The sequence below is a fragment of the Humulus lupulus genome, chromosome 3 (assembly GCF_963169125.1).
Source record: "Humulus lupulus chromosome 3, drHumLupu1.1, whole genome shotgun sequence".
Lineage (NCBI taxonomy): Eukaryota > Viridiplantae > Streptophyta > Magnoliopsida > Rosales > Cannabaceae > Humulus > Humulus lupulus.
Genome location: NC_084795.1, coordinates 259,946,818 through 259,973,706, shown reverse-complemented (window position 1 = coordinate 259,973,706; position 26,889 = coordinate 259,946,818). Strand labels below are relative to the sequence as shown.

The 26,889-nt window shown below is 34.2% G+C and overlaps 2 protein-coding genes across 6 annotated transcripts; one reads left to right on the top strand and one right to left on the bottom strand.

The window, feature by feature from the left end:
- The first annotated feature begins 452 nt into the window (after window positions 1–452).
- On the top strand, window positions 453–19,878 carry LOC133823841 (uncharacterized). 5 transcript variants are annotated; one of them, XM_062256688.1, is made up of 19 exons: window positions 453–612; window positions 1,074–1,560; window positions 2,341–2,432; window positions 12,102–12,266; window positions 12,346–12,739; window positions 13,231–13,349; window positions 13,436–13,508; window positions 13,587–13,807; window positions 13,901–13,945; window positions 14,182–14,278; window positions 15,039–15,230; window positions 16,682–16,785; window positions 16,876–16,963; window positions 17,136–17,279; window positions 17,994–18,122; window positions 18,232–18,402; window positions 18,951–19,010; window positions 19,105–19,277; window positions 19,380–19,878. In XM_062256688.1, exons 1-18 carry the CDS (start codon window positions 572–574, stop codon window positions 19,216–19,218), a joined length of 2,736 nt encoding a protein of 911 aa, XP_062112672.1. In that variant the 5' UTR covers window positions 453–571; the 3' UTR covers window positions 19,219–19,277; window positions 19,380–19,878. The 5 variants fall into 5 exon arrangements, with proteins under 5 accessions (XP_062112672.1, XP_062112675.1, XP_062112673.1 ...); XM_062256689.1 differs by having other exon boundaries at window positions 456–612; window positions 17,997–18,122; XM_062256690.1 differs by lacking the exon at window positions 453–612 and adding an exon at window positions 623–788.
- LOC133823842 (protein trichome birefringence-like 9) lies at window positions 19,202–21,737 on the bottom strand. The gene is made up of 4 exons (XM_062256693.1): window positions 21,316–21,737; window positions 20,391–20,780; window positions 20,136–20,294; window positions 19,202–19,636 (listed from the first exon to the last, which is right to left on the bottom strand). The coding sequence occupies exons 1-4, from the start codon at window positions 21,720–21,722 to the stop codon at window positions 19,309–19,311; spliced, it is 1,284 nt and encodes a 427-aa protein (XP_062112677.1). The 5' UTR covers window positions 21,723–21,737; the 3' UTR covers window positions 19,202–19,308.
- Between the last annotated feature and the right edge of the window lie 5,152 nt (window positions 21,738–26,889).

The following is a 26,889-nucleotide window of genomic DNA, read 5'->3' as shown; positions in this document are numbered from 1 at the left end:
ACAATTATTAGACTTAATGATTGTACTTATGCTCTGAGTTGTTAGTTTAATTAATTATTTGTGATACTTCAAAAAAAACTTTGATCAAAATTAGATTTAAGAATTATTTGAATTATTTTACAAAATGCATGGTGTAAAAAATAATTTGTTAAAATATATAGGTGAAATAGATAATTAGAGAAAATAAAAGTGGTATTAACTTTTTTAAATCATGTTGTTATATTTATATTTAACTTTGCGGAGAGCATGCATATTCTTGTTTATTTTAATGTCGATTATCTCAATCATATCAAAATCTGACGAGAGATTTTTGCAATTTAAAAAACAAAAAAATGTTTTGGCTAAAGGAAATAAATCAAAAGGGTAAGAGTTTGATTATTGTCGTTTTTAGTTCTGTGATTATTCGCTTCTCCACGTCTACGGATAGACCACTTTCGCCACGTCACCACATTTCCCTCTCTCACAAACTTCGTTCGCCAAGAGCCGACTCTTCTTTAAGCAGTTTCTACCATTTTATGAATTTTCGTGAGAATCCAACCAGACTTTCCCTTCGTTTTTCTCTTTCTCATTTATGGCAGCCAAATTTACCCAACACAGTTTTCTATCGTCAAGGTCTCTATTTTCTCCCACTTTTATTTATTTATTTTCCTTTGTTCGCAACTCTATTATTCAATTTTGTTGCTTGCGTTTGTGTTGTTGAAGTACTTTCTCAATCTATATGCTGTGAAAATTTTCTGTTTGGTTGCTGAGAAAAGAGGAATTGTATTAGAATCGATAATTATTAACTGGTATAGTAATTTTCTATAGCTCAATGTAACGTGATATTTACTTTGTTAAAGCGTCGTGAAAATGGTAAAGTTATTGTGGGTTTGAGTGAATTTTGTGAAAAAATGGGGACTTTCATATTCAATATTTTCAGAACATGTGAGAATTTAGAATTTTGGTTTGGGTAAGTCCTGGGATATAGCTTTCAGGATGGCTTTGGTATGCACTATAGCTTTCAATCTTGGCTGTTGTAGTGTTTTTTTTTTTGGTCTATTTTCTCTGATGATAATTTTGCTTTGTATCTCCAGCTCTACAAATCGATGGCTTCCACCAAAGCCAACTAAAATGCATTATTCCTGCAAAAAAGTTTCTGACTTGGATCACCTATTGAGTTGTTGGGGCAATTCAAGGAAGAGATGCCTTATAAGATTTGCTTTGTTGGAGAACAACAATCATAGTCTTAATTTTGAACCAGTGGGATGCAGGAAGCAGTATTTGACATTTCGAAGGTCAAGAAGAATGGTTCCAGATGCTTCTGCTGATGATGGTGTTACTGTCAATGGAACTCCCCAAGCAAGCACCAGGAGTGATGTTGAGGAAATGAGGGTCAAACTGAATCGGTCACTGCAGGGTGGTAGTGACGACAGCGACAGTCTTGTTCAGTTTTTACATGACACGGCAAGGGTTTTTGAACTAGCAATTAAAGAGCAAAATTCATTTTCAAAATTGTCCTGGTTTTCAACTGCTTGGATTGGTGTTGACAGAAATGCGTGGGTGAAATCACTATCGTATCAGGTATTATCATAAACTAGGGGAAGTTTATCACACATGCCATCTGTTTGCTATCTCATGCTCTTAAGTGGATTAACTTGCTGAGTTATACTTCACACGGGGTTTCCTATATAATAAAGTGGACTTTGATACCATGAATGTTGTTTCATTTAATTAGCTTACAAAATTCACTGTTATATTAACTTTGTATGAGTGTATGTGTTTCGACTAATCTTGGAGACTAATGCTATTGTAGCTGGTTTGGCCATAAAATACAGTATTCGCTGTAGTGAGTAGCTACCTCTTTCCTTCATCAATGCTTTTTCTTAATTAAGGCACCTGTTTTGATGTTCATAAAGGCCAATCAAATTGCATATATGACTCTTTACCTGAGTAATTTTCCCTTTTCAACTTGCCACAACCTTCCTCAAAGCCTTTTATGTACGCACACTACCTCTGTTACTGTTTTCTCTATATTACTATTATTGCTGTTTCTGCCATCATGATTAGAATCACTTGTGATGCCACTAAAGGCCTATGCCCAAAAGATTGATGTTGCTACCTATCTTGAAATGTATCCAACAATTGCCATCAAGGATCACTCTCACCATTAATCTTGTCAGTAATTATCATAATAATTTTATTGCTGTCAAAGCCTTCATCTCCCACTTGCAACATACAGATAATTATGCATGAAGGCTAACTTTACTTGCATTATTTTTTGACCAACTTACTTGATGTACTAAGCTTCTAACTACTAACCTAACATTACTGAGGCATTCTGAAGGTTTGTGATTTTCTCAGGCTTCTACATACTCTTTACTGCAAGCTGCCACTGAGATTGCTTCTCGAGGTGATGGCAGGGACAGAGATGTAAACATTTTTGTTCAAAGAAGGTACTGAATAACTTCATGTTGAAAAATAGTTTCTGCATTCTTTACCTTTTTAAGTATTGCCAAGAAACCTGTCAAATTATGTTTTATGTGTTTAATGGGGTTATAAGAAGTGAATTGAATTTTATTCACTTGTATTTTATTAAAAATAGGGTAAATACTTATTTGAGATTTTGTGTTTTATTGAAATACAAACTTGGTATCCTCTGTTTACGATAATTATCAATCGATACAATTATTACAACGATAATTACGATAAGGGGTAATTTTAATTAAACATCTATTTTATTTTATGAATTCTGAAAATATATTTAAATCATTTAAAAATAATAAAACAATTGAAAATCATATAAATCACTAAAATAAGGGGTAATTTGGGAATATTAAAAATTAAAACACACGGAGGGTACCAAACTATGTAGTTTTTGTAAACAGAGGGTATCGATTGATAATTATCATAAACAGAGGGTACTAAATTTGTATTTCGATAAAACACATAGTACCAAATAAGAATTTACTCTTGAAAATATAACTATGTATTTATACACAAATTAGAGAAGCTATTCTAGGAAACTAAATCTATTAGAATATCTACAATAAACCTAATTGACAGCCAAGGTTTTAAAAGGCGAAATCGCGAGGCGAGGCGTTTTCTCTTAGTACCGCGAGGCGTAAGCCTCGAGGCGCAACGAGGCGTACGCCTCAACTATAAGAACAAATAAAATATAATAAAATTCATAAAATATCCTAAAATTCATGAAATTTCATAGAATTCATAACAAAGAACACATAAGTCCATATCAAAGTCATAAAAGTACTAGTTATATAAGTCTTAAAATCATATAGATAAAATGCACTAATCGGTAGATGCTGCTGTGAGATGATGGTAGAGAAGAAAAGTGTGAGGGAGAGCATAAAATGCATGAAATGAGTGAGGAGAGAGTTTCTTGCGTGAAAATGAGAGAAATGAAGAGTGTGAGGGAGAGTTGAGATGAGATGATGGAGAGATGCTGCTGTGAGATGATGGAGAGAGGGGAGAAATTAGGGGAGATGCTGCGGTGAGATGATGGTAGAGAAGAAAAGAGGGGATTGTCGTGAGAAGGTTAGGAAGAAATTAGGGTTTTTTTTTAACTTAAAATCTGATAAAATAAGCTCAAACTTTAAGCCCATTTAGTTAAAAGAAAAGCCCAAAACACTATTTTAAGAAAGTCCCACGTGTGAGGCAATAAAACAGCCAAAAAGTGCAGAAACATGAGGCATACGCCTCAGTCCGCCTCAGCCCGCCTCGCCTCAGAATCGTCCGCCTCACTGCCACTCTATGAGGTGGCGCCTCAGAGGCGTTTTTTTACTACCTCGCCTCCAGGCGCGCCTCGAGGCATATGCCTCGACCGTTTTTTAAAACCATGTTGACAGCTAATAGATACTATACATTTACATTGTAACACTCTCCCTCAAGCTAGAACATAAATGTTAATTATGCACAACTTGTTACAAAGATAGTCAACCTGAACCCCATTTAAAAATTTTGTGAAGATGTCCTCTAGTTGTTCTCTAATCTTCACATATCCTGTAGAAATCAAGCCTTCTTGAATTTTCTCACGAACAAAATGACAATCAATTTTGATGTGCTTAGTCTGCTCGTGAAAATTAGATGCAACATGAAAAACAGCTTGGTTATCACAACACAATTTTGTTGGTACTGAAGTTTTAAGTCCTACTTTAGTCAACAACTCATATCTACATTATCTCACACACAAATTGTTACATAACCCTATATTCTGACCAACATTTTGTTTTTTACTCTTCCATGAGACCAAATTCCCTCCAACAAAAATACAATAACCTGAAGTGGATCTTTTATCCATTTTAGAACCTGCCCATTCTGCATTGATTTGCATGCACGATACCTCGTCTTGGTGCTCCTTTCAAGTAACACAAAATTTGTTCTAATGCTACCGATTGATGAATTGTTAGGGGATAACATAAATTGATTGACAACACTTACTGAGTATGCAATATCTGGACAAGTCACGGTAAGGTAATTCAACTTCCCAACCAACCTTTGATATTTTTCAGGATCTTCAAATGGTTACCTATTTCTTGTAAGGTGCACATTAGGAGACATTGGAGCACTACAAGGCTTTGCTCCCAATTTTCATATCTCAGTCAATAAGTCAAGGGCATATTTTTTGAGATAGAAAGATACCTTGTTTACTCCGAGTAATCTCAACTCCCAAGAAATAATTGAGCACTCCCAAATCTTTCGTGTGAAATAGAGTATGAATGAAAGATTTAAGAGATGACTTTCATCTAATATCATTTTCAGTAGTAACAATGTCATCCACATATACAACTGAAAGAATGATACCAGCAGTTGATTATTTATAGAACACATAATGGCTAGACTTGCTTTTCAACACACTAAATTTTTCATTTTCCAATGACGGAGACTTTGTTTCAAATCATATAAAAATTTTCGAAGACGAAAAACTCGAACTAACTCCCCTAGAGCAACAAAACCAAGAGGTTGCTCCATATACACCTCCTGAAGATCACCATGAAGAATCTTGATATCCAACTAATGTAAAGACCAATGATGAGCAGCTGCCATTGAAATAAACAACCGAACAGATGTCAACTTTGCAACAAGAGAGAAAGTGTTAGAGTAATATACCACATAAGTTTGAGCATAGCCCTTAGCGACAAGACGAGCTTTCAATTGAGCGATCCATCCGGATTGACCTTTACGGTGAAGACCCATTTGCACCCTATAACCCATTTTCCTAAAAGTAAATCGGCCAAGTCTCAAGTACTATTGTCATCTGAAGCATTCATCTCCTGTATCATCGCATTATGACAACCAGGACGAGATATGACTTCATGAGTTTTAGGAATAGAGATAGAATCAAGAGAAGCAATAAAAGATCAAGAGGAAGACAACAAGTGGTTAATAGAAACAAAAGAAGAAATGTGATAAGTGCATTGACGTTACCTTTGTGTAACGCAATAGGAAGATCGTCGCTTGGGATCGGATCTGACAATGAAGGAGTAGGTGCAGGACATGAATCAAGAGGTTGACGCCTAGAGTAAACTTGAAGAATAAGTGGCTTGATAGGAATTGGTTCCGAGACAAGGGTAGAGGATGTGAAGAATAGGGCAACAAATCATCTTCCTCCCCTTGACGAGTGAGAATGGGTGAAGACTGAAAATAAGCTGTATTTTCCATGAAATTAACATCAATTGAGACCAAATATTTGTTAAGAGTGGGACAATAACACCAATAACCTTTCTGAAGACGAGATAACCAAGGAAGATACACTTCAAAGACTTGGGATCTAATTTAGTAACATGCAAACGAACATCCTGAACAAAACAAGTGCTACCAAATATCTTAGGGTCAATAAGAATCAATGACTTTTTGGGAAAAATGATTTTGTTAGGTATCTCACCATGAAGAATAGATGATGCATGCAATTAATGAGAAAAATGTTGTGGAAATTGCATCGGCCCAAAAAGGTTTAGGAACATGCATTTGAAATAAGAGAGCACATGCAGTTTCAAGAAGATGTCTATTTTTACGTTCTGCTATACCATTTTGGGAGGGGTATCAACATAAGAAGTTTCATGAAGGATGCCATTTTGAGTCATATAAGGCTGAAATAAAGCGGACGTATACTTCTTGGTGTTATTACTTTGCAAAGTACGAAGGGGAACATTAAATTGAGTTTTAATTTCAGCACAAAACAAATAAAACAACTGAGTATGACTTTTCATTAAATATAACAAAGTTACATGAGAATAATCATCTACAAATGTAACAAAATACCTAAATTCGAGTTTAGACAAAATAGGACCCAGAACATCATAATGAGCAAATTCAAAAGGAACACTAGCACGTTTATTAACTCTAGGATTCGAACTAAAACGGTGAAGTTTTGCAATCTGACATGACTCACTATTAAATGAAGACACCGAGGACAAAGCTTCTTGAGTAGAGAGAGAGATGGATAACCCAACCTACAATGAGCCTCAAAAGGAGAAGTGACACTTGAGCAGGTAATAGAACTTGGTGGCGATGTATTAAGAATGTAGAGGCCTCCAGTCTTGTGTCCTTTACCAATATTCTTCTTCGTCATAAGATCTTGAAATAAATAATGACCATGACCCGGAAAGAATGAGACACGACAGTTAAGATTATAAGTGAGCTGACTTATCAAAAGCAAATTAAAGGATAAATTCGGTAAATGTTAGACAAAGGAATGAGAAAGTAGAGGGGTAGGTGTAACGCCCTGGATACTCCAAGACTGTTACTGTGAACTTTGAACCGTGCTTAACTCGCTAATCGAGTTCTTTAGTTATAAACGTGCATCTAGGTGTTATTAACAGGTTAATGTGAAAAACCAATCAAATAGGAAAAGATATATTTTATTTAAAACATAAAACTGTTCATGAGTCCATAAAAACGTTTACAAGTTATTTACAATCCAAAATGGTCATTACATTTTAAAATTTACAATCCACCGACCTAAGCGGGAAAAATAGGGTAAACCCCCTAGTTCTTAAGAGAAATTCCTTGGCCGTGGTAGTCAAGCGGCCGCATATTTACACATCACTACCTAAGCTCTCCACTCAAGGCTGGGTGAGTTTTTCTTTCCTTTTACCTGCACCACATAGCACCTATGAGCCAAAGCCCAGCAAGAAAACTCAATATTGCATATAAATATTATCAAATGATGATCATTATAACTCTGAACAGATGAGTAAATATCATTTTGTGGTTACGTTAACCATGAAGGAGCGTATAGCTCTAATCAGATGAGTGATTTAACACTTGAGGTTCTGGTAAACCATACTGAGTGATTGACGAGCAAGTCACTACAGGGCTCGGCACCCATAGCCATGTGACAATTCAGTCACTTGAACCTTCTGGCCCTGGCTCCAATCAAATGAGTGACTGCTAAGTAAGTCACTTCGAGCTCAACACCCATAGCCATGTGACTAAACCGTCGTTGGGGCTCTCTAGCCCTGGCTCTAAGTGACTAGCCTTAGACTAGACAAACGCTTTTAGTTTTCATCGAACTTGAGGTCGGTCCGGCAGTTATACTCATTTGAGTCATTCAATGCAGATGTCGATTAGATCTAATCTTTGCTGGCTTGTGTTAAACACGCTAAGACCGTTCTTGACTTATGAGTCAATACCATGTGACCAGTGCTCAGTACTACGGCCGAACTTGACTAATGAGTCACAACTTCACAGTTAATACCGACACCATTGTCATTTCTGACTATTTAGTCAGTGCTATGCACAAGTGAGCAAGATTTGCTAAGCATTCGATATGCAATCAATGTTCACATTTAAACATTCAACATGCTTCAAGAATAAACATGCATGTCACATATGGGGTGCAGTTTTCTTACCTCTGGTTCGAGCGAAAAATAGTTAAAGAACAACCCTTGAGAACGATTTGTCTTTTAGTTCCTTAGCGGTCACCTAGTCATAACCAATTGGAATCCATTAATAAAGTAAATCAATAAAAGGTTCACAGTCTAAAACCTCACTCCCGAGATCAATCCCGCGCTCTCGAGACTCCCAATCCACCTAAATGGGGCAAAGGAACCAATCTCCGAGCCCCCAAAGTCATTCGGAGCCCTAAAAATAGGACTTGCTGAAGCTGACCTAGCACTAGGGTGCTGCTAGGTAGCACTGGGGCGCTGCCCCAAGTCAAAGAGACCCACCTCCCTGCTCTGCCTAGCGTTGGGGCGCCACCTACAGGACCAGATTTTTCTGGTCTTCTCCCCTGCGACTTCCCTTGAAAACCAAGCTTCCAAACTAACCCCAAACATCATTCAAACATGCCATTTAACCCCAAAACTTCATCCATACCACCACCTCATCAAAACCCTAGTGAACTTACTCAAAAACTTTTATTGATTCACAACTAATCACTTCAAATTTCTTAACTGAAAACCATTAGAAAAACAGAGTATAACCAAAGTTTTATGACTGAATTCTTACCTCAAGCTTGAATGGAGTCTTCTTCAATGGATGAACTAAAGTTCTAAGCTCCAAACTTTGATATCCTAGCTTGGTTCTTCAAATTGGGGTTCAAAAATTGAAAAAGAAAAAGAGGAGGAATGATGATCGGATGAGGGAGAAGAGGTGCTCTGCTTTGGTAAGTTTCTACAACCCAAATGGCTAATATATATCTTAGGGGTGAAAAGACTATTTTGCTCCTAGGTCATTTAAAATTTCTAAAGGCTCCCAAGGGTAAAACTGTCATTTCCCACCTATTTCGTTAATCATAATTAACACTCTTCAATTTTCGTTATTTTCGAAAATCTCAAATACCAATAATTCATATTCCGTTACCATTCCCAGCAATGCTCTAATCATTAAATCACCCCGGGACTCATCCCGAGTCTCGAACTTAATCCCGTTATGACTTAACCGCTAATCTGCAATCAAAGATCGTCTCATGCTGAATGGCTCGAACAAATTCACATTATGATGTGGCCTCAACAATAGTTCATCAACATGCATGAAAATACACAATTATGTCCTCAATGATTACCAAAATGCCTCTATGATGAAATGTGGACCCACATGCATGTATTTAACATTATATTATAATATAATTCACATAAACATGCATATAATAGTTTAATGGCATATTGAATCAATTATGGTCCTCCCGGCCTACTAATCCAATCGTTAAACCGCATTAGGGATTTTGGGGCATTATAGTAGGAGTGATTCTGCCAGACCCACGAACACACGATGGTGACCCATCGGCTAAAGTAACTGTAGAAGTAGTAGCAGAAGACTGAAAAGAAGAAAAGAGACTAGAAATACCTGTCATATGTTCTGTGACACCAGAATCAATGACCCATTTAGAGGATGAGGAATGAACACATGCATTATGTTTACCTAAATCAGCAATAGAAGTGACTGAAGGGGATGAAGACTCAAGTGATTCTTGATAATATAATGTGAGAACTTGGCAAATTCATCAGCAGAGATAATGACCGATCTGTCAGAGGCATCATTAGTAAATGCAACTGTTGACGCGGTTCTTCGGCAACAGGTAATTAAGAGAAGAAGAGAAAGAGATTAGTACTTAAAAGTAGAACCGCCGCAGATATGAAATCTTTGTGAGAAGAACTAGGTGACCCTAAACACGTTTTTTAAGTGGTTCGAAGGTTAAAATCCTTCTACTCCACTAGTCAATATTATTGATCTTTTCTGGGTAATTGGTTTACAAAATATATAGTTCTTACAAGACTATTTTTTCCAACCCCTATCAATTCCCAGGGTCTCCATATTTATAGGAGAAGGCACCTGGAAATTGGTAGGGAGGTCATCCCGTGACCTTACCATTTTTCATATCAAGTCTGTGATATTCATGATTACTTCCTAAACCTGACACACAAGTGTGGTCTAATCAGTATGGAAGGAGATAATGGGCCGCACGGCCCAACCCATCTGTGGGTGTCTGAATACGCACGTTCTTGCGGCGTGTCCGAGAAGTCAGGGGGATATCGGACACGTGATGGCAGGATTATGCACGTTTATCTTGCGTGTTGACCTCCCATAGGGTCAGAGCTTCCTGAGAAGCTCGCTACCGGAGCAATCCATAACCCGAGCTTATCCTTCAGTGGTCGTCGGATGTTGTTCCCAGCTCCTGGAACAACAAGAAGGAGCAGGAAACTCCATCCCCTCGAGCTAGAAAGGGCCCGTCCTGAAGATAAAGCCTCTGGCCTGTGGGAGCCTCGGGCTAAATCATGTTTAGTCCGAGGATCGTCCTGCTAAACAGCCCGTGGGAAATCCAGGGCGTACAGCAACGTTAGAGTGTTTTTGCTAATTTTTAATCTGTAGCTTTCTACACTCAAAGTGGCCAAGTTTTTTTTTTTTTTTTTACAGTAGTTGCTAATAGTGCCTCTAGAATCCGGCGTTCGAGTTTCAAATCCTTGTGAACTGCCTCCTTTGTGTCCACTTGGAGGAGATTTCCCAGGTGCATAATTATTATTGCGACTTACTAAAGCACCATTAAGAGGAACAAATGGAATAATTTTCACGCGGAGAAGACGACTAAAGACATCTTGTAAAGAGATATTAGACCCATAAAGAACTTGTGCCTTAGCATAATCAAATTTAGGTGAGAGCTTTGCTCGAAAGCTCATAATAGTCATCTGCTCCCACTGGCGTTGTTGAAGCTTCACATCAAGACTAAATGCAGCAACATATTAAGCTCCTCATACGTCTTTTTAAATGTCATAAAGTAGATTATAAGGAACTGATCTTGTTTTTCCACACAGTAAAATGCTTTGCAAACCTCATACATACGGTAGAGATTCTCTTTTCCAGAGTACAAAAATTCCAAATAATTCATTAGTTCTTTAACAAACTCACAATGATTGATCAAGCCAATTACCTCACTGTCAATAGAATTTTGGATTTGAAGGAACAAGCAAGCATCTTTCCTGAACCATGTCTGCCTCGAATCATCTTTTTCTTTAGGAGGATCATTTGTCAAATGGTCATCTTTGTCGATACTTCTTAAATAAAGTCAAACAGTCTTACTCCAGTCCAAATAATTCAAACCAAACAATTTATGGTCCATAATTTTAGACATCACAGGAACCACATCAGACATGACCACTCATTTTGTCTTAGCCATAACCTTAAAAAGCAAATATGGAGAAAGACGAGGCAGAAAGAAAACAACACAAAAAAGAAAACACCCAAACATAAGGTAGGGAGAAATACCAAACCACAAATAGAGGAGAATCACCGGAGAACAAGACAAAGAAGGGCTAAGAAAGTTGTGGAGACTGACTGGAGTCAAAAAACTAGTCAGACACACCCACACATGCTGGCGCATGGGGGACGGAGCAGCTGTTGGTGTCATGTGGGGCCCACTCATGACGAATCTAGACTCCGGAATTCGAGGTTTGGATGGTCACCTGCTGGGCAATCCTCCTGTGCTAGCGATGAGAACCCAAGTGCACTCCAAGTATGATTTCTGAAAGAGGAACCCTAAGAAAGATAAATACCAAACCCTAATTTTGTGATAAACCCTAATTTTAAATTTCGAATACCAATCTAAGAAAGCTCTGATACCATGTTATAAGAAGTGATATTTTATTCACGTGTATTTCATTGAAAATATAATCCATATTTATACTCAAATTAGAGAAGATATTCTTGGAAACTATAGGAAACTAAATCAATTAGAATATCTACCATCAACTTAATTGACAATGGTATACCAAATTATCAATGCTTTATTCATCAATATAGTAACGACTTATCCATCAAAGGTTTATTTTATTTTCAGTTGTCAGAGAGTATCTGGCTAGACTTTAAGGATTTGACTTCTTTTACTCACCAGATTTGTGGTGTTATATGTGCAATTTCAAGTTTGGATACTCACAATTTTAAAGACAAACATTACTAACAGTTAAATAATACATTTTATGAACGTGAAGGTGGCATTTTGGTTTACTATTGTTGGAATACAACAAAAAAGTATATGAATGCAGGTTATTGTTCGAAACAGTTATAGTTATCTGTAATTAGGGTTCCTGTTTACTTTAGTTATTTACGTTTTATACACTGTTTTTGTTTTCCATGTGGCCTATTCAGAACGTTTAACTTTTTCACTGACACAGTCTACTGCGGCAATTGGCTTGCCTAGAGAGCTCCATCAGGGAAAAATTATCAACCAAGCAACCAGAAGCATATGAGTGGTTTTGGTCTGACCAAGTTACAAAGGCAGTTACATCCTTTGTAAACTATATTGAAGGGGACTCACGCTTTACTGCTGCAACTTCTGTGTATGCTATCAAACCAGTTGCTGTGTATTTTGGCTTACAAACTGAATGCAGAACTAATGTTATTTTAAATTACTGTCAGATCTGGGAAGGGTCTGTCTACGAGTGCTATTTATTCAACCGATGTATCAATGATCATGCTTGCACTGACATGCAATGCTGCAATTACAAAACTTGGTCCTGCAAAAGTTTCTTGCGCACAATTTTTTAGTACAATTCCAGATATAACTGGTAGATTGATGGACATGCTGGTTGATTTTATACCTATATCCGAGGCTTATCATTCTGTAAAGGAAATCGGTCTGCTCAGAGAGTTTCTTGTTCACTTTGGTCCTCGGGCTGTAGCATGTAGGATTAAAAATGACCGGGATTCAGAGGAGGTTGTTTTCTGGGTGGATCTTGTTCAGACACAATTGCAGCGTGCTATTGATAGGGAGAAAATTTGGTCAAGACTAACAACATCTGAAAGTATTGAGGTTAGTTATTTAAACTTCTAAATGAGTTACTTTGAAGATGGTGCATATTATTCAGAAGTTCAAACTTAGTATTAGAACAATCTGGAATCCATCATCGTTGATACATTTATTAATCTGCACTGCAAAGAATATCCCGATTCATGAATAAAACTACTATAAATATGTATCATTGGTTTTCAGAATTTTAAGTGTAGGCATGGAAGCATGAACAAAAACTGTGATCAATTGTTATAATATGCAAGTAATATGGATACAGATAAAGAAATTGAAATCCTGGTTATGGTGTGGGATTAGTAGGAAAGAATTTGGATGTTGTAAATTGTGATTTGCGACTACAATTAATTTGAGCATAGAGATCTAGGGAGCATATGTATGTAAATCGTGTACGTCTATATGCTGGGTTGTGTGTAGAGGCCTAAATTTTTTTTGATGCAGTTGAATGTTTTAATACAATTGATACCTATTTAAAAATCAGTACCATTTTAATGCAGGTTTTAGAAAGAGATCTAGCTATATTTGGATTCTTTATTGCCTTGGGCAGAAGTACACAATCCTATCTATCTGCTAATGGTTTTGATGTTATAAATGGTCCACTTGAAGGATTCGTAAGGTGCAGATAATGCAGTTTACTTTTCAACTTTGGTTTTTAATTTTTAGTATTTTAATTATTTATTTGTACTTTTTTTCTTTGTACAGATTTCTCATTGGGGGAAGCGTTTTGTACTATCCTCAGCTGTCATCAATAAGTTCTTATCAGTTGTATGTAGAGGTCAGCATTTACCACTAACTGTCCAATGTGCTTCATGGTATAAATTATAGTATCTAAAAATGTTTTTCAATTACATAGGTAGTCTGTGAAGAGTTGGACTGGCTTCCATTTTATCCAGGCATTGTTGGTACTCCTAAAGAGTCCCATGGCCACAAAAGTAAATGGGAAGGTCCTCCAAACACTGAGGCGATACTGCAAGTATTAGATGTATGCTCTCATTGGATGCAAAGTTTTATCAAGTATAGCAAATGGCTGGAGAACCCTTCTAATGTTAAGGCAGCAAAGTTCTTGTCTAAAGGGTAATCAAATTGATGTTTTGATTGTCATTGAACACTAAGAGCTGGTTCTAATTTAATTATTTCAACAAAATATTTTCTTTCTTTAATGTTTAGGCACAACAAGTTGATGGAGTGCGTGGAAGAACTGGAGATATCAAAGTAAGCTACTGAAAAATGTTAATCTACCCCTTCCCCCTTCCATGTTTCTCAGATTCAACACTGTGACATATAGAAATACACCAACAGTGCAATTTTTGTACATTAGACATTTAGCTTGGAAATTTTGGAGGACAGAAAAGAGGGGTTAACTTTTTATGCACTCTTTGGTCTGACCATGATATTTATATAAATTATATTGGTTCATCTTGAAAAGTTGCTTTTAACATACAATGCAGGGATAAAAATATGGACAGCAAGATAAATAATTATGATGGGAGGATTGGAGGTGAAGAGTATTCGTCAATTGAGAAAGACTTGGATTCATTTGACAAGGTAGATTTGTTATTCTTCAATTGAGTTTATTCAAATTTCAATATATTTTGATGAAATTTGTGATAATTTGATCCAAATTTCCTCGTGTGATTTTCTTTTTTAACTTAATTGGACTTATAAATAAAGGGTTCATATTACTTATTGATGTGTATTGTGTTTTAGTTAAATGTATTTAGTGTTACCTTTTAATTCTTCATCTATTTAATGTTTGTACTAATAGTATTCAAATACCAGTGGTGTAGTTTGACTTGAAAAGCTCTGATACCCTAGCATGAAGAATTTTTATTACCTAGGTCCATGATTTCGGTGACCCAACATCTTTTGTTCTCCACTAATGTCCTGAGTACTTTATATACTATAACAAGTCATGAATATTGGATTCAAAAGGCATTGATTTAGAAAATAAAAACAGTATGACTCTCCATACAGTATCACAATGTTCACTCTGTCTACCATGTTTGTCATTCAACATTATTGGAATTTTGTTGTAAATTTTTAAAAACAAGAATGTGCCTGATACTATATGCTTGTAGTTTGTGTAACTATCTAACTCCTTGGGTGTATTTAGTTTTTTTTTCCTGGACTTTTGTTCTTCTTCTCATCTAATTTTGTAATGAGAACTTAAACATGGATGTTCTAGTGGACAAGATTTGGAAACATTTACTTATCTTCTGATGCTCATCAAAATTCTTGCTGAGCCATTTCATTTGAAATTATTTAGTGGTTCTGATGATGCAGTGTTATTTGCATGTGGTCTCAGGCATTGGCAAGTGTTGAAGAAGCTTTAACAAGACTTGAAAAGTTGCTTCAAGATTTGCATGTTTCAAGTTCTAATTCTGGAAGAGAGCATTTAAAAGCTGCTTGTTCCGATCTTGAGAAAATAAGAAAACTTAAAAAAGAGGCTGAATTTCTGGAGGCATCTTTCAGAGCAAAAGCAGCTTCTCTTCAGCAGGTATTTTCCTGTTAAATGAAATAGTTTGCTGAAAGTTTTGTTGAATAGTTGGCCATTCGATTATTTCATGACTTGAAAAAAAAAAGATGGGCATTGCTCAGTGAATTGGTGCTGATTTTTGTTGTATGCATTATCTTGTCAATGTAGAGGAGCAACAAACTACTTTCTAAGTAGCTTTACTAGCATATTCTATTCATTTTTTTTTGCTGAAGTATATATTGAAAATGTGGGGAGAGAAAAAAACCACTTGTTCTTGTTGCATCTAATGCCTGAATTCACTTTAATAATGTGTATCTTTGCTTAGATAATAACATTTTTAATCTCTTATGTTTTACTACTTTTGCATTTTATTCCCCAACCTTTATTTTTATTTTTTGGCATTTAGGTAGACAATTCTCTAGCCAAGGATCCCCGACATTTATTTAGGTTTTTAAATTATTTTCTTCCATAAAGAATACGATATGGAAGAAATAATCTTTATTATTTCAGTATATTTTTCATCTATACAGTAGGTATATTTATAGGGTTTATACAACTCATACCATAAATTACATAATAAAATATAACAAACACAATTAAATACAAATCCTATAAATAAGTAAACTAAGAAATAATAGCTATAATCAAATCATAGGATGTGATTTCTTATTATCTGTCAACATTCCAAACAACTACCATGAATGAAACTTCCAAAGGATTAGCTAGTGCAAAATCACTGTTTTATTGGAAAATCTATTGCCAAAATATAAAGGACTTCTCTACTGTCATTAATTTATGTCGAAATAACTTTCATACTCTGGGACCAAAAATAATTGTGTTAAAACACCTAAAATTAAAAATATTACACAAACATGCACTTAAGTAAAACTTGACTAAAAATATATTTTTCATTAAATTTTCATTTAATCATGGAGAGATTTGATTATACTAAAATAGTACGACAATGATTAAAATAATAATGTATCTAAGTGGTATATTTTACTGATTTTTTAATCTTTTCTTTAACCCCCTGTGATGCCTTTATATATGGTTTTCTATTAACAACAATCAAGAAGTGTTAGTGAATTTTCCTATAAAAATATCTAGAACTAAATCGTAACAGGTGAAATATGAGGGATCAATCGCACAATATATATACATATCATATTTAGTAAATTTTCATATCCTAATGGATTTTTGGATGCAAAATGTAAAATAACGAAGGGACACCAAGGAAACAATATTTTAGGTAACTAAATGCCAAAAACAAATAGGTTGGGAACCTATATGCAAAATGAATAAAACAGACGCTATGTTCTTTGACTAACAAAATGCACAGGAATCACTTTTAAATTCCATTCACTCTAAACGTTAAATCCTTCATTGGCACTCTATGTGTAATTACACAACTTTTGTTTGTTTTCCATGACTTTTTATTTATTTGGATTCCACTGGTTTCCTTCTCTGTCTAGGGGATTGACGACAGTCATTCCCAACTGCCTGTTAGTGAGCAACAACAAATTTTAAAAGGGAAAAAAAGAAAGAGTGGTAATGTCAAGGCAGATAGAAATGACAGGTGCGATTAGTGGAGCTACATTTAGTTTCTATAATAATTAAAGGTTATTAAATCACGACTCTTTCATTAAAGTAAGTTAATATTCTTCAGAGTTGGTGGTAAAAATCGTGGTAAGTGGAGCATCTTTAAGCGGCCTTCAACTAGGAAACCCAGTCTTGTGTTAACTTCGGACGAATCAGTACGTCATCTATCTCTGACATGATCTATGACATAAATGCATAGCGAACTTATCATTTGCCTTTTTGTTGCATCATTACTAAGTGGATTATATTTGATGATATATTTTGCTGCTGCAAATTGGTGAAATTGTTTAATCCAAATTTTTTCTAATGCTTGTTTATTATATGCAGGAAAATGAATTTTATGAGCAGACTGCTTCAAGTTCTGCAGAATCAGAACTAAATGAAATCCACCGTTTTGAGCTCCTAAGAAATGAGCTTATAGAACTTGAAAATCGGGTTCAAAGAACTGCTGATCAGTCAGATAATGAGGAGGTATATTTTGTGCTTTTGTAGTCGTACTTGTATAGTATATTTCTAATGGTGTTACTTTACGTACTGTTCCCTCAGGTTTTTCTGAACTAATACTGTTGAAAATTGGATCTAGAAAGTTTATGAGCTAATTGTTACTTATGATTGTAAGGGACTAGCGTTAACTAGGTAGGCATAATCAGACTTGTTCTTCCATACAGTTGTAGCGTGTTTTTTTTTTTGGTTAACATTACGTGCTTCTTAGTTGTTACTGTCTTGTATACTTCTTTATTACTTTGATGAAGCATCTTCGGCATCCTTACTATGAAATTAAGTACAAGAAAAGATAAATAAAAAGGAGCTGCTGACCAGATCCTTCCATAAGTTTCCGTTTAGGAATATGATGATTTTTTTTTGCCAAATCAACTTCAACTATGTGCTTATGTAGTGAGATTTTTGTAATAAAGACAATAATTTTTTAAAAGAAGTAGCAAGCGGGAGACGGAGAGAGACTTTGTAATTTTTTCGTTATATTATTAATTATTTGGTATGAAGATTTGAATATTAGACCTCAACATTGGAGTTGAGCAATTATATGAATCTGGCCGTTGTATTTTACTTTACAATTACACGGTTTTTTGAATTTATGAACTGAAGTAATGTGAAAACTTGTTTCTACTAGACATTGAGTTTATCACTTGGATACTTTTAATTAATTGTTATCCTACATTTCTCTAGCAGGATATTGAGATTGCAAACGATGGTTATAAATATCGTGAAGATGCTGGATCCACTCAATTGGTCCAGGTTCAGAAGAAAGAAAATATTATTGAAAAATCATTTGACAAGCTAAAAGAAGCTAGCACAGTATGACTCTCTCTCCCCCCTCCTCCTTCCCTCCCTTTTTCTCCCTGGCAAGAAATAGTTGAAAATTGTTGTTCAATTAAATTAGTAGAAAACATATGATCTTTGACAGGATGTCTGGCAAGGAACACAACTTCTAGCTATCGACGTAGGTGCTTCAATGGGATTGCTTAGAAGGGCCCTGATAGGAGATGAACTAACAGAGAAAGAGAAGAAAGCACTACGAAGAACTGGGACTGACTTAGCATCAGTTGTTCCTATTGGTGTTTTAATGCTTCTTCCTGTGAGATACTTTCTCAAATCTTTTTATTATCATATAACGCATGAATCCTTATTGACTATTTATTTTGTTCTATAAAATACATCTTTTTCCCTAGTCTGAAATTAGTGCAATCACCGTACATATAAGTAGTTCTCCAGTATTAATCGAGATAAAAGTTCCCTTAGAAAGCAATATTAATCTAGTTAGGGAGTTTCTTAACCTCGTTCTTAAAGATTACTATGTCTTCTGAATCATGTATATCTTAACGTAATGAATCTCAAGGATTAGTAGTTATGTTGTTTCGGTAAGAGTACCATGTGCCAATAGTGACGTTTTTAAAAGGTTTTTATTAATGATTTGGTGAAGGCACAGTAGGTTCAAGGATTGGTTGGGAATTCCTTAAGTTTTGAAGGGTTCGCTTGGTAGAAGAATAGATCATTCATATTTGCTCCATCATCACACATTAAAGTATCAACAATCTTTTGTATTTACGCATTACAATTTCAGACTAAATCTACTAGCTGTTTGACCTACTGAAACTGACTGGGGAGAATCAAATGTTCCAACAGGTTACTGCAGTCGGGCATGCAGCTATGTTGGCTGCTATTCAGAGATATGTACCATCTCTGGTGAGTGACTTATCAAATCTGAAGACTTGTAGTTTTGTAATACTTTCTTGGAGTTGAAACGCATATGAGCTTTCACTGTTATGTTCTTTGACAGATACCCTCTACGTATGGATCTGAAAGGTTGGACCTCTTGAGGCAACTTGAGAAGGTAAAGGAAATGGAAACTAGTGAAGAGAGCTCTGATGGAAGTGTAGAGGAACTGGCCTGAGTATAATTAATCCTTGACTATGTACAGTTGAAGCTGAAAATCTTTTCCAAATTATAAAGGTATTTTTCTTCTACTCTCTACATTACTATTTCACTTGGTTTTGAATCCTTTCGATAGTAGATGAGCGTAAAGAAGTTCATTCCATGTGTCTGGTACTCCAGGTAGGCACCAATGGCTACAATCTTGTGGAGAAAATTGTGGGGTTCGAGGTTCGCGATACTTGGAAGGGTGACCGTCCTTCCTGATCTCTGTTAGATATGTGACGTTCAAGAACTTGACCTTCCAATTTCCATAATCCATCTGTTTGATCACGTTATACATGATCTGATTATAGGGTGGATCGGATTCAAGTTTCTGGTAATCTGTTTCTGGTTCTACATGGATATCACAGTTGCCTCCTTCATTCCATGTGCCGTTCCTGCAAATTTTACAAAGCCATACATTTATTCTTTCTCCTGTATGTAATTAGTCCACTGGGGCTCAGGACAACCTTGAAAACATATATATACATGTAAACAGTTCATATTTATTCTGTACCAATCCAATTTCCTTTCCTTTTTCTTTAAGAAAAAGAAGAAATTTTTTAGGTTAAATTCCCAAGAATACAAAGTTTATGTTCGGGATTTGCACATGTCAATGGAAAGAAAACCTTTTTTTTTACTTTCCCAAGAGCTCTCCGCTTATAAATACTACTATCGTTTTCAATATAATATTATGTTCAACAAGTATCTCAACTAAAGTGGGGTAGTGAGGTTCGAACCACAACTACCTAGATGTGACTAACTTTTATTATTTCCCGACTTAACCAAAGTTTTAGTCCTTAAAAATAGAACATGTTTCATTCTATTTCGATAATCTTCTTGAGCTATTCACTTCATCATTATTATTATTATTCGAAATTACCTTACGATACTTGCCTGTAATGTACTGGGGAGTAGCTACGAAAGAATATATGGCTCTTTTCAGGATCAAGACTGTTTATTGCCCAAGATTTCAATGTTTGCAAGGATCTTCGAAAAGCTTCCATAACATCCATCGTCATATTAATCTTTTTATCTTCTTCGAAATAGCAGCCCCTGAAACATTAATACGAGCAGATTCTTATCACTAATTGCAATCAATTTTGTGTGCATGTGTTTGATATATATATATACATACACACACAGCCATACATGTTAGTTGTCTTGTCCTTGTTCCACCAATGCCCATCGTTGAAGACCAAAACATCAGCTCCCATCCAGTACTTGGAATACCAGTGCAACTGGTCAACTTTAACAGAGCTGAACACTTGTTTGGACGAATTCTTGGGTGGGCGGCCATTGATGACAAGGAAAGGAGCTCTGTAATACGAAACAGTAAGATTATACTCGGTAAACCTCATAGAGAGAAAGCCCTTGTGTTTGGTTATGGGTTTGCCATTGACTTCATAGATTGCCGACTTATTGGACACTCCCTGAGCTAGCATGCACAATAAAGATTCCCACTGGTTCCTTCCAATGGAGTCTCCTGCGAACACTATTCGTCCATTTCGACTTCTCTCTAGGAAATCGCTGGCGTTAAATCTAATATTTAAAAAAATGTTAAAAAACAGGTAGTTTGTCGTTTTATGCTTTGAAACTATCGTTGTAACTTGTAATACAATGTCGTATGTTCATGTATATATTATTATTACTTTTGAAAAGAATCAATACAGTACATACAGAAAACAATATCAACATATTTACCATACAAATCTACGTATAAGTACCACTTCATATTTTGTTTAATAGGTGTGTTAAGTGCCCTAGTTAGTGAGTAGTGACTTCTTCTTTTTTCCGTACATACAAAGTCATATAAGAAATTTTATATAGTTAAAATACTATGAACATGAACTTAAGTTGGATCCATGTTCATCTTCCTCCTCACCCGGAAAGTATTGTTAAATAAACTGACACGTGGCAAACTTTCAATATTAACCTAAGTTCACCTCTACCCAAAAAAAAAAAAACTGTTTAGGGCAAGCTAGCTGCCAGTAGAATAAAAGTACATAAACAAAAGACAGCCATGCACATGCAACAAAAAAAAATCTTGGAAGCTCCGAGAAAATCTTATTATTACCTGGGAAGATCACAGCCGTCGGGTTGCCACCGCCACTGGCGGAAATCTTCGTTGGTCCGTCCATTTTGGCGGCAACGGAATCCGGGGTCGAGAAATTGGCAGCTCTCGTTGTAGGACTCGAGAAGACGAGTCTCATCCCAAACCCATCTCCCATACGAATAATCACAGCAGTGGCCATCCAACGACGACGTTTTAGAATTATTGGAAAGAATCGGCGGGGACAAGAAGCCGAAGCGAAACCTGAACAACCCGCGATCGAAAGGGCCAACAAGTCTTGAAATAATGAAGGAAGAGATTATTATGATGAATAAAGCTAACGCATAACGAACATCTCGTTTGGGAACAAAGAATATTTGGAGTTTTTGGGACTTGGGTTGACGTTGATCTTGGGAGCTTTTGAGATCCATTAGAAAGGGTCTTTCTTGATCGTTGTTAGAAATAGAAGACTCTGTTTTATTTGATATATATACATATATAAATAATAATACTAATAACAAATGTTATTAAGAGGTGTATTAATTAATTAATTTAATTACAATGATATTTATGGATTTAGTGTCATATGGCAGTGACTTTTTCTCTATTTCTATATCAACTTATTTAATCTTTTTTTTTTGCATGACTTCATATTGTTATTCTTAATATTTATATATAAGTCAACTTTATCTCTTCCATGTTAGTTTCGCACGTCCTCATCACTAACCCTTTTTTTTTATGAAACATTTAGAAAAATACAAACTGTATTTTTCACTTAAAAAAAGGATAAAAAATTAACAAAAACCGAATTTGTTTTAAAAGAATTCTATTATGAGCAATGTGTAGAGCTAGAGTATAAATGCGTATGTTTTGATATAAATTAGGTAATATACAGTCATTTTCGTGTGTGTATAATTAATAACGTACGAAGTTAATGTAAATTAAAAATACATTTCTCCCCTAAAAAAAATTAAATGCATTTTACAAATTACATGACGTAATCGGATACTATTTATAGGATATGAGTTGTAAATATAACAGCTTCAGCTAGTGAAATTTCAAATATAATATTTGTTTTTGTTCCAATCCAGGAAATGTGAAAAACAAAGATAAAATCATGACTTTGTCAAAACTTTGGAGGAGACTAATAAATAATTACTTAGGTTGGTTATGATTATGGGTAGTTACTACTCTTCTGGGACAGATCCCAGGTCAGGTAGGCCAAGCCTCTCTACATTTTTAAATAATTAATAAAAAAATTGTTTTTACAAAATTTTAGATAACAAATGTGCATTCCTAACCACTACAAAAAAAAAAAAAAAAAAAATACCGCTAACACTATACCGAGAACACGTTCTCGGTATAAATAATTTAGAACCGCCCTATATTTACGCGGTTTTTTTCATTTTAGTTTCTGTACCGAGGACCCTATACCGAGAACATGTTCTCGGTATAGGGTCTTTATAATCTTCATCTTCCCCAAACAGAGAGCTCATTCTCTCTGAAACGGAAAAAAAAACCCTCCGTTTTCTCCGCCCCCTTTTTCATTTTTTCGGTGTCTCGGCCCCCAAAAGCTTTGGTTTTGGTCAAATCTTCCATTCCAAAGAAGATTTAGGTAGCTATAAGGTCTATTAAGGTATGCATTTACATATATTTCAGTTTTTTTTTGTATAAATTTATCAAATTTTTTTTTTCTGTTTTGGTCTTCTATAATGGGATTTTTGTTTGTTTATTTTCAGGTTTTGCATTGTTTACAAGCGATTTTATAGGTATTTCGCATTTTCTTTGTAATTTTTTGGTTTTTTTTTTATATTTTTTGCATAAATGTATTTGGGGTTTTATGTATAATTTGTTTAATATTGTTAATATATTGTTATTTGTGATATTATATATATAATTTCTGATTATGTATTTAAAATAGGTAAGAATAATAATTAGTAATGAAAATTAGTTAAAAGTTTAGTGATATCCAATTTAGAGGAAATAATGTTGTGTAGTATTTTAGTAAAATACATATATAGTTTTAGGATTTAGTTAGTGTAATCATATGGATAAATAATTAATTTATTAGTATGAAAATTTATTAATTTAATAGTTTATTTTTTAGGTATATAATTTGACTTTTAGTTATAAAAATATGTTTGTATGAAAATATAATATTTGAGTGTTTGTTTTTTAGATTGGGTTAAATAATTTTAGTGTTAGATTATTAGATTTGGTTAATAAATTTTGATTATTAGAGTGAGTTTTGTTTATTTAATTTGAATTTTGTTGTTGTTATTAATTTTTTTATTCTTAGTTTGATGAATATTGATGCTTTGTTTTTGTTGTTAATTTTTAGTAGAATTATGATACTTCAAATAGAAAATTGAATAATTAATAAAATTTAGAGTAATAATTATAAATTATATAGTCATTTACAATATATTTGTATTCCTTTGTGTATGTCCTGCGACTAGATATTTTTTTATGTGTTATTTGCAGGTTTTTAAATTTTGGGATATATGAAAATACAGTCGTTATGCTGCCCAATTTTTTATAGAATTAAAAGTACTCAATAAAATTTCTAATTTAAGAAATAGTGAATTGATAAGTTGTATAATATATTTTTAATTATGATCAAATAAAATTAACAATAATATTATGCAACCAAATTTTAATAAAAATAAACATTAATCTTGAAATTTTATTTAAATAAGTAATAAATCTTAAAGTAATTCTAACGATTTAAACAAATCTTAAAAAATTTGTGTAAATTTATAAAACTATTCAATAAAGCATAAGTAAAATATGTTATTTAATAAATACTGAATTAATATGTAACAATAAAATTAACAATTATATTATTATGAAACCAATTTTAAACACAATGTTAATCATTATTAAAATTAAAATTAATATTTGAAGTTAGAAAAAAATAAGTCAAATTTAAATAATTTTAATAATATTTACACTGAAATATATTATAGTTAGATATCATAAAACAACATAATTAACTTCAAAGAGCATAAGACATTAAAAAAAACATATTTAATTTTATTTGCTTTTTTCTTTGGTAATAAGAAATTATTACCAAAGATATGATAGTATTATTATCACCTAGTGATAATATTATATTTTTTTAGTGTTCATCACAAGAAGCCTTAGACCCGTTCAGAGAGGGTGAGTCATTGAAGACTTTTACATTTGCCTCTCTCTGAATTAGGACACACACACAAATTGATTGTAAGTTTGATGATTAGTATTCCGTGCAGTGCTACATTCATACAATGTCGATCGACAAGAGCTGGATTAATTTGACAGATCAATTAATTTGTATACAGATCCGGACTGTCCTCAATGGTCAAAAGTACCAAATGCCTCGAAAGAAAGAATACTTGCACATTTGGAAGTAAGTAGTTTATGTATTTTTATGTTAATTCTCATTTTATGTTATATATCATATTTACTAATAAATGTTTGTAAATTATGATGATTTGTTTGATATTGGGCGTACTAGATATGGAGCAGGACATATGCCTGGGATCTTGAGAGACATTGATACTTCGTGTGCTAAAAAGTATTCTGACTGGAAGTACGATATTAAAGAGCATTTGACGATTAATGGGCCACAAAATCGTTATGGTGGTTACACGGATACGCAGTGGCAAAAAGCCATTGAATTTTTCCGACGCCCAGAAATTACGGTATTAATTTCTTGCTAAACTTAACTATCTTAATTAAATATATTACTAACGATAACTTTTTGCAGAAACGTTCTGTGGTCAACAAGGAAAATAGGAAGAAACTGAAAGAGCTTAGCTATGGAGGTTCTCAGTCAATCCCAGCCCTGTGCTATAAAAAAGTTAGTTAATTAATTATTTTTTAGTTTGTTTTTCTTATTTACGTTTAATTATTAATTTTATAAAAATATATGTACGTGACAGCGCAATTTAGAGACTGGGGAACTTGAGTCCATCCCGGATAGCTAGATGGATATTCACCATAAATCAGGCACAGGGTGGGTGACAGAGACAGCCAAAAATACTTGTATACGTTAAGTTTTTTAAAACATTTTTCAAAATTTTAATTGTTTGTTTACAAAACATAATTACATTATACATTGTATCATAAGAGGAATTGCGTGCATATCGCGACACACAGCAGACACAGACAACTGATACTGAGAGTTCCACACCAGTTTCGAGTGCGCTTGAAGATGAAGACATATCTTTGGTACAAACTCTCTTCGGAAAACGACGGGGCCACCAGAAAGGATATGGACGTATCCTTAACATAAGGGACCGAACTCCATTTGATTTTCGTCATTCACAAACTAGAGATGAAGAGATGTCTGAGATGAGAGAGCATCTTCGACAGTTAGAAGAGCATGTCCGAACTCATTGTATCACCCCGGGATCTCAATGTGCCCCACCACCACTCGATGATCCCGATGTTGGAGCACCGACTTAGTAGGAGTTATGTATGAATTTTATTACAATGGACTATTACATTATCATGTTTAAGACAACTCTTTATTTTGATTCAGCAAACATACTCTTATGTTTTTTTATTTATATGTTTAATATAAGTGTTTTAATTTTATTCTATTTTTTTATATTTAATTCAAATTAAATAAATAAATAAATAAGGGAATAAATATTACAAATAAAAAAAAAATCTGGTTTAGTCTATACCGAGGACATTGTCCTCGGTATATATCATTAAGATGACAAATTGGGGTTGGTTGTGCCGAGGACATTTTTCACTCTATACCGAGGACAATGTCCTCGGTACAACATATACCGACAACATCTTGATTGCCGTCGGTAGAAGTTTTGTTCTACCAACGCGGATTTACCGAGGACGTTATGCCGACGACATGGTCTCGGTATAGGCTATACCGAGAACATTTAGGCTTATACCGAGGACATTTGTTCTCGGTATAGGCTTTGTTTTTTGTAGTGAACGAAATAGTAGATTTAACATTAGTTACACTTGTTCTTCATAAACTAATTTGTAATTTTTAGACATCCCAAATGTAGAAACAAAAAAGGGAAATCTACAAAAATGTACTAAAAGTTCAAAAAAATATGAAAAATACGGTGTATTACAAAAATACGGAATTTTTTGATAAAAACACAAAGTGACAAAAGTGTAAATAAGGAGTGACAAAATTACCAATAAAAGCAGTAAAATACAATTTTTTGTGATTAACGTTTACAAACTTGTAAATATCTGTTACAAAATTGTAAATATCTGTTACATATTTGTAAATAATATTTACAAAAATCATTTAAAGAAGTGTAGATTTTTTTTTTTTAGATAAAACTTACAAACAAATTCGTAACTAAATTTTTTATTTTTGTAACAATAGTTTACAAATCTAGTTTTACAACTAAGAAATATATTTTTGTAATTAACATTTACGAAAATATTTTATAGTTAAGAAATCATAACCAAAATATACATAAAAATATTATATTTTTTCCATATTGTTGAAATATTGTACCAAAAAATTATAGGAACCTTTATATTTATGTTATACAACTTAAGAATATAAATTTAAGATATTCATTATTTATAAAAACACTTTATTGAATATATATAGTGGGGAAA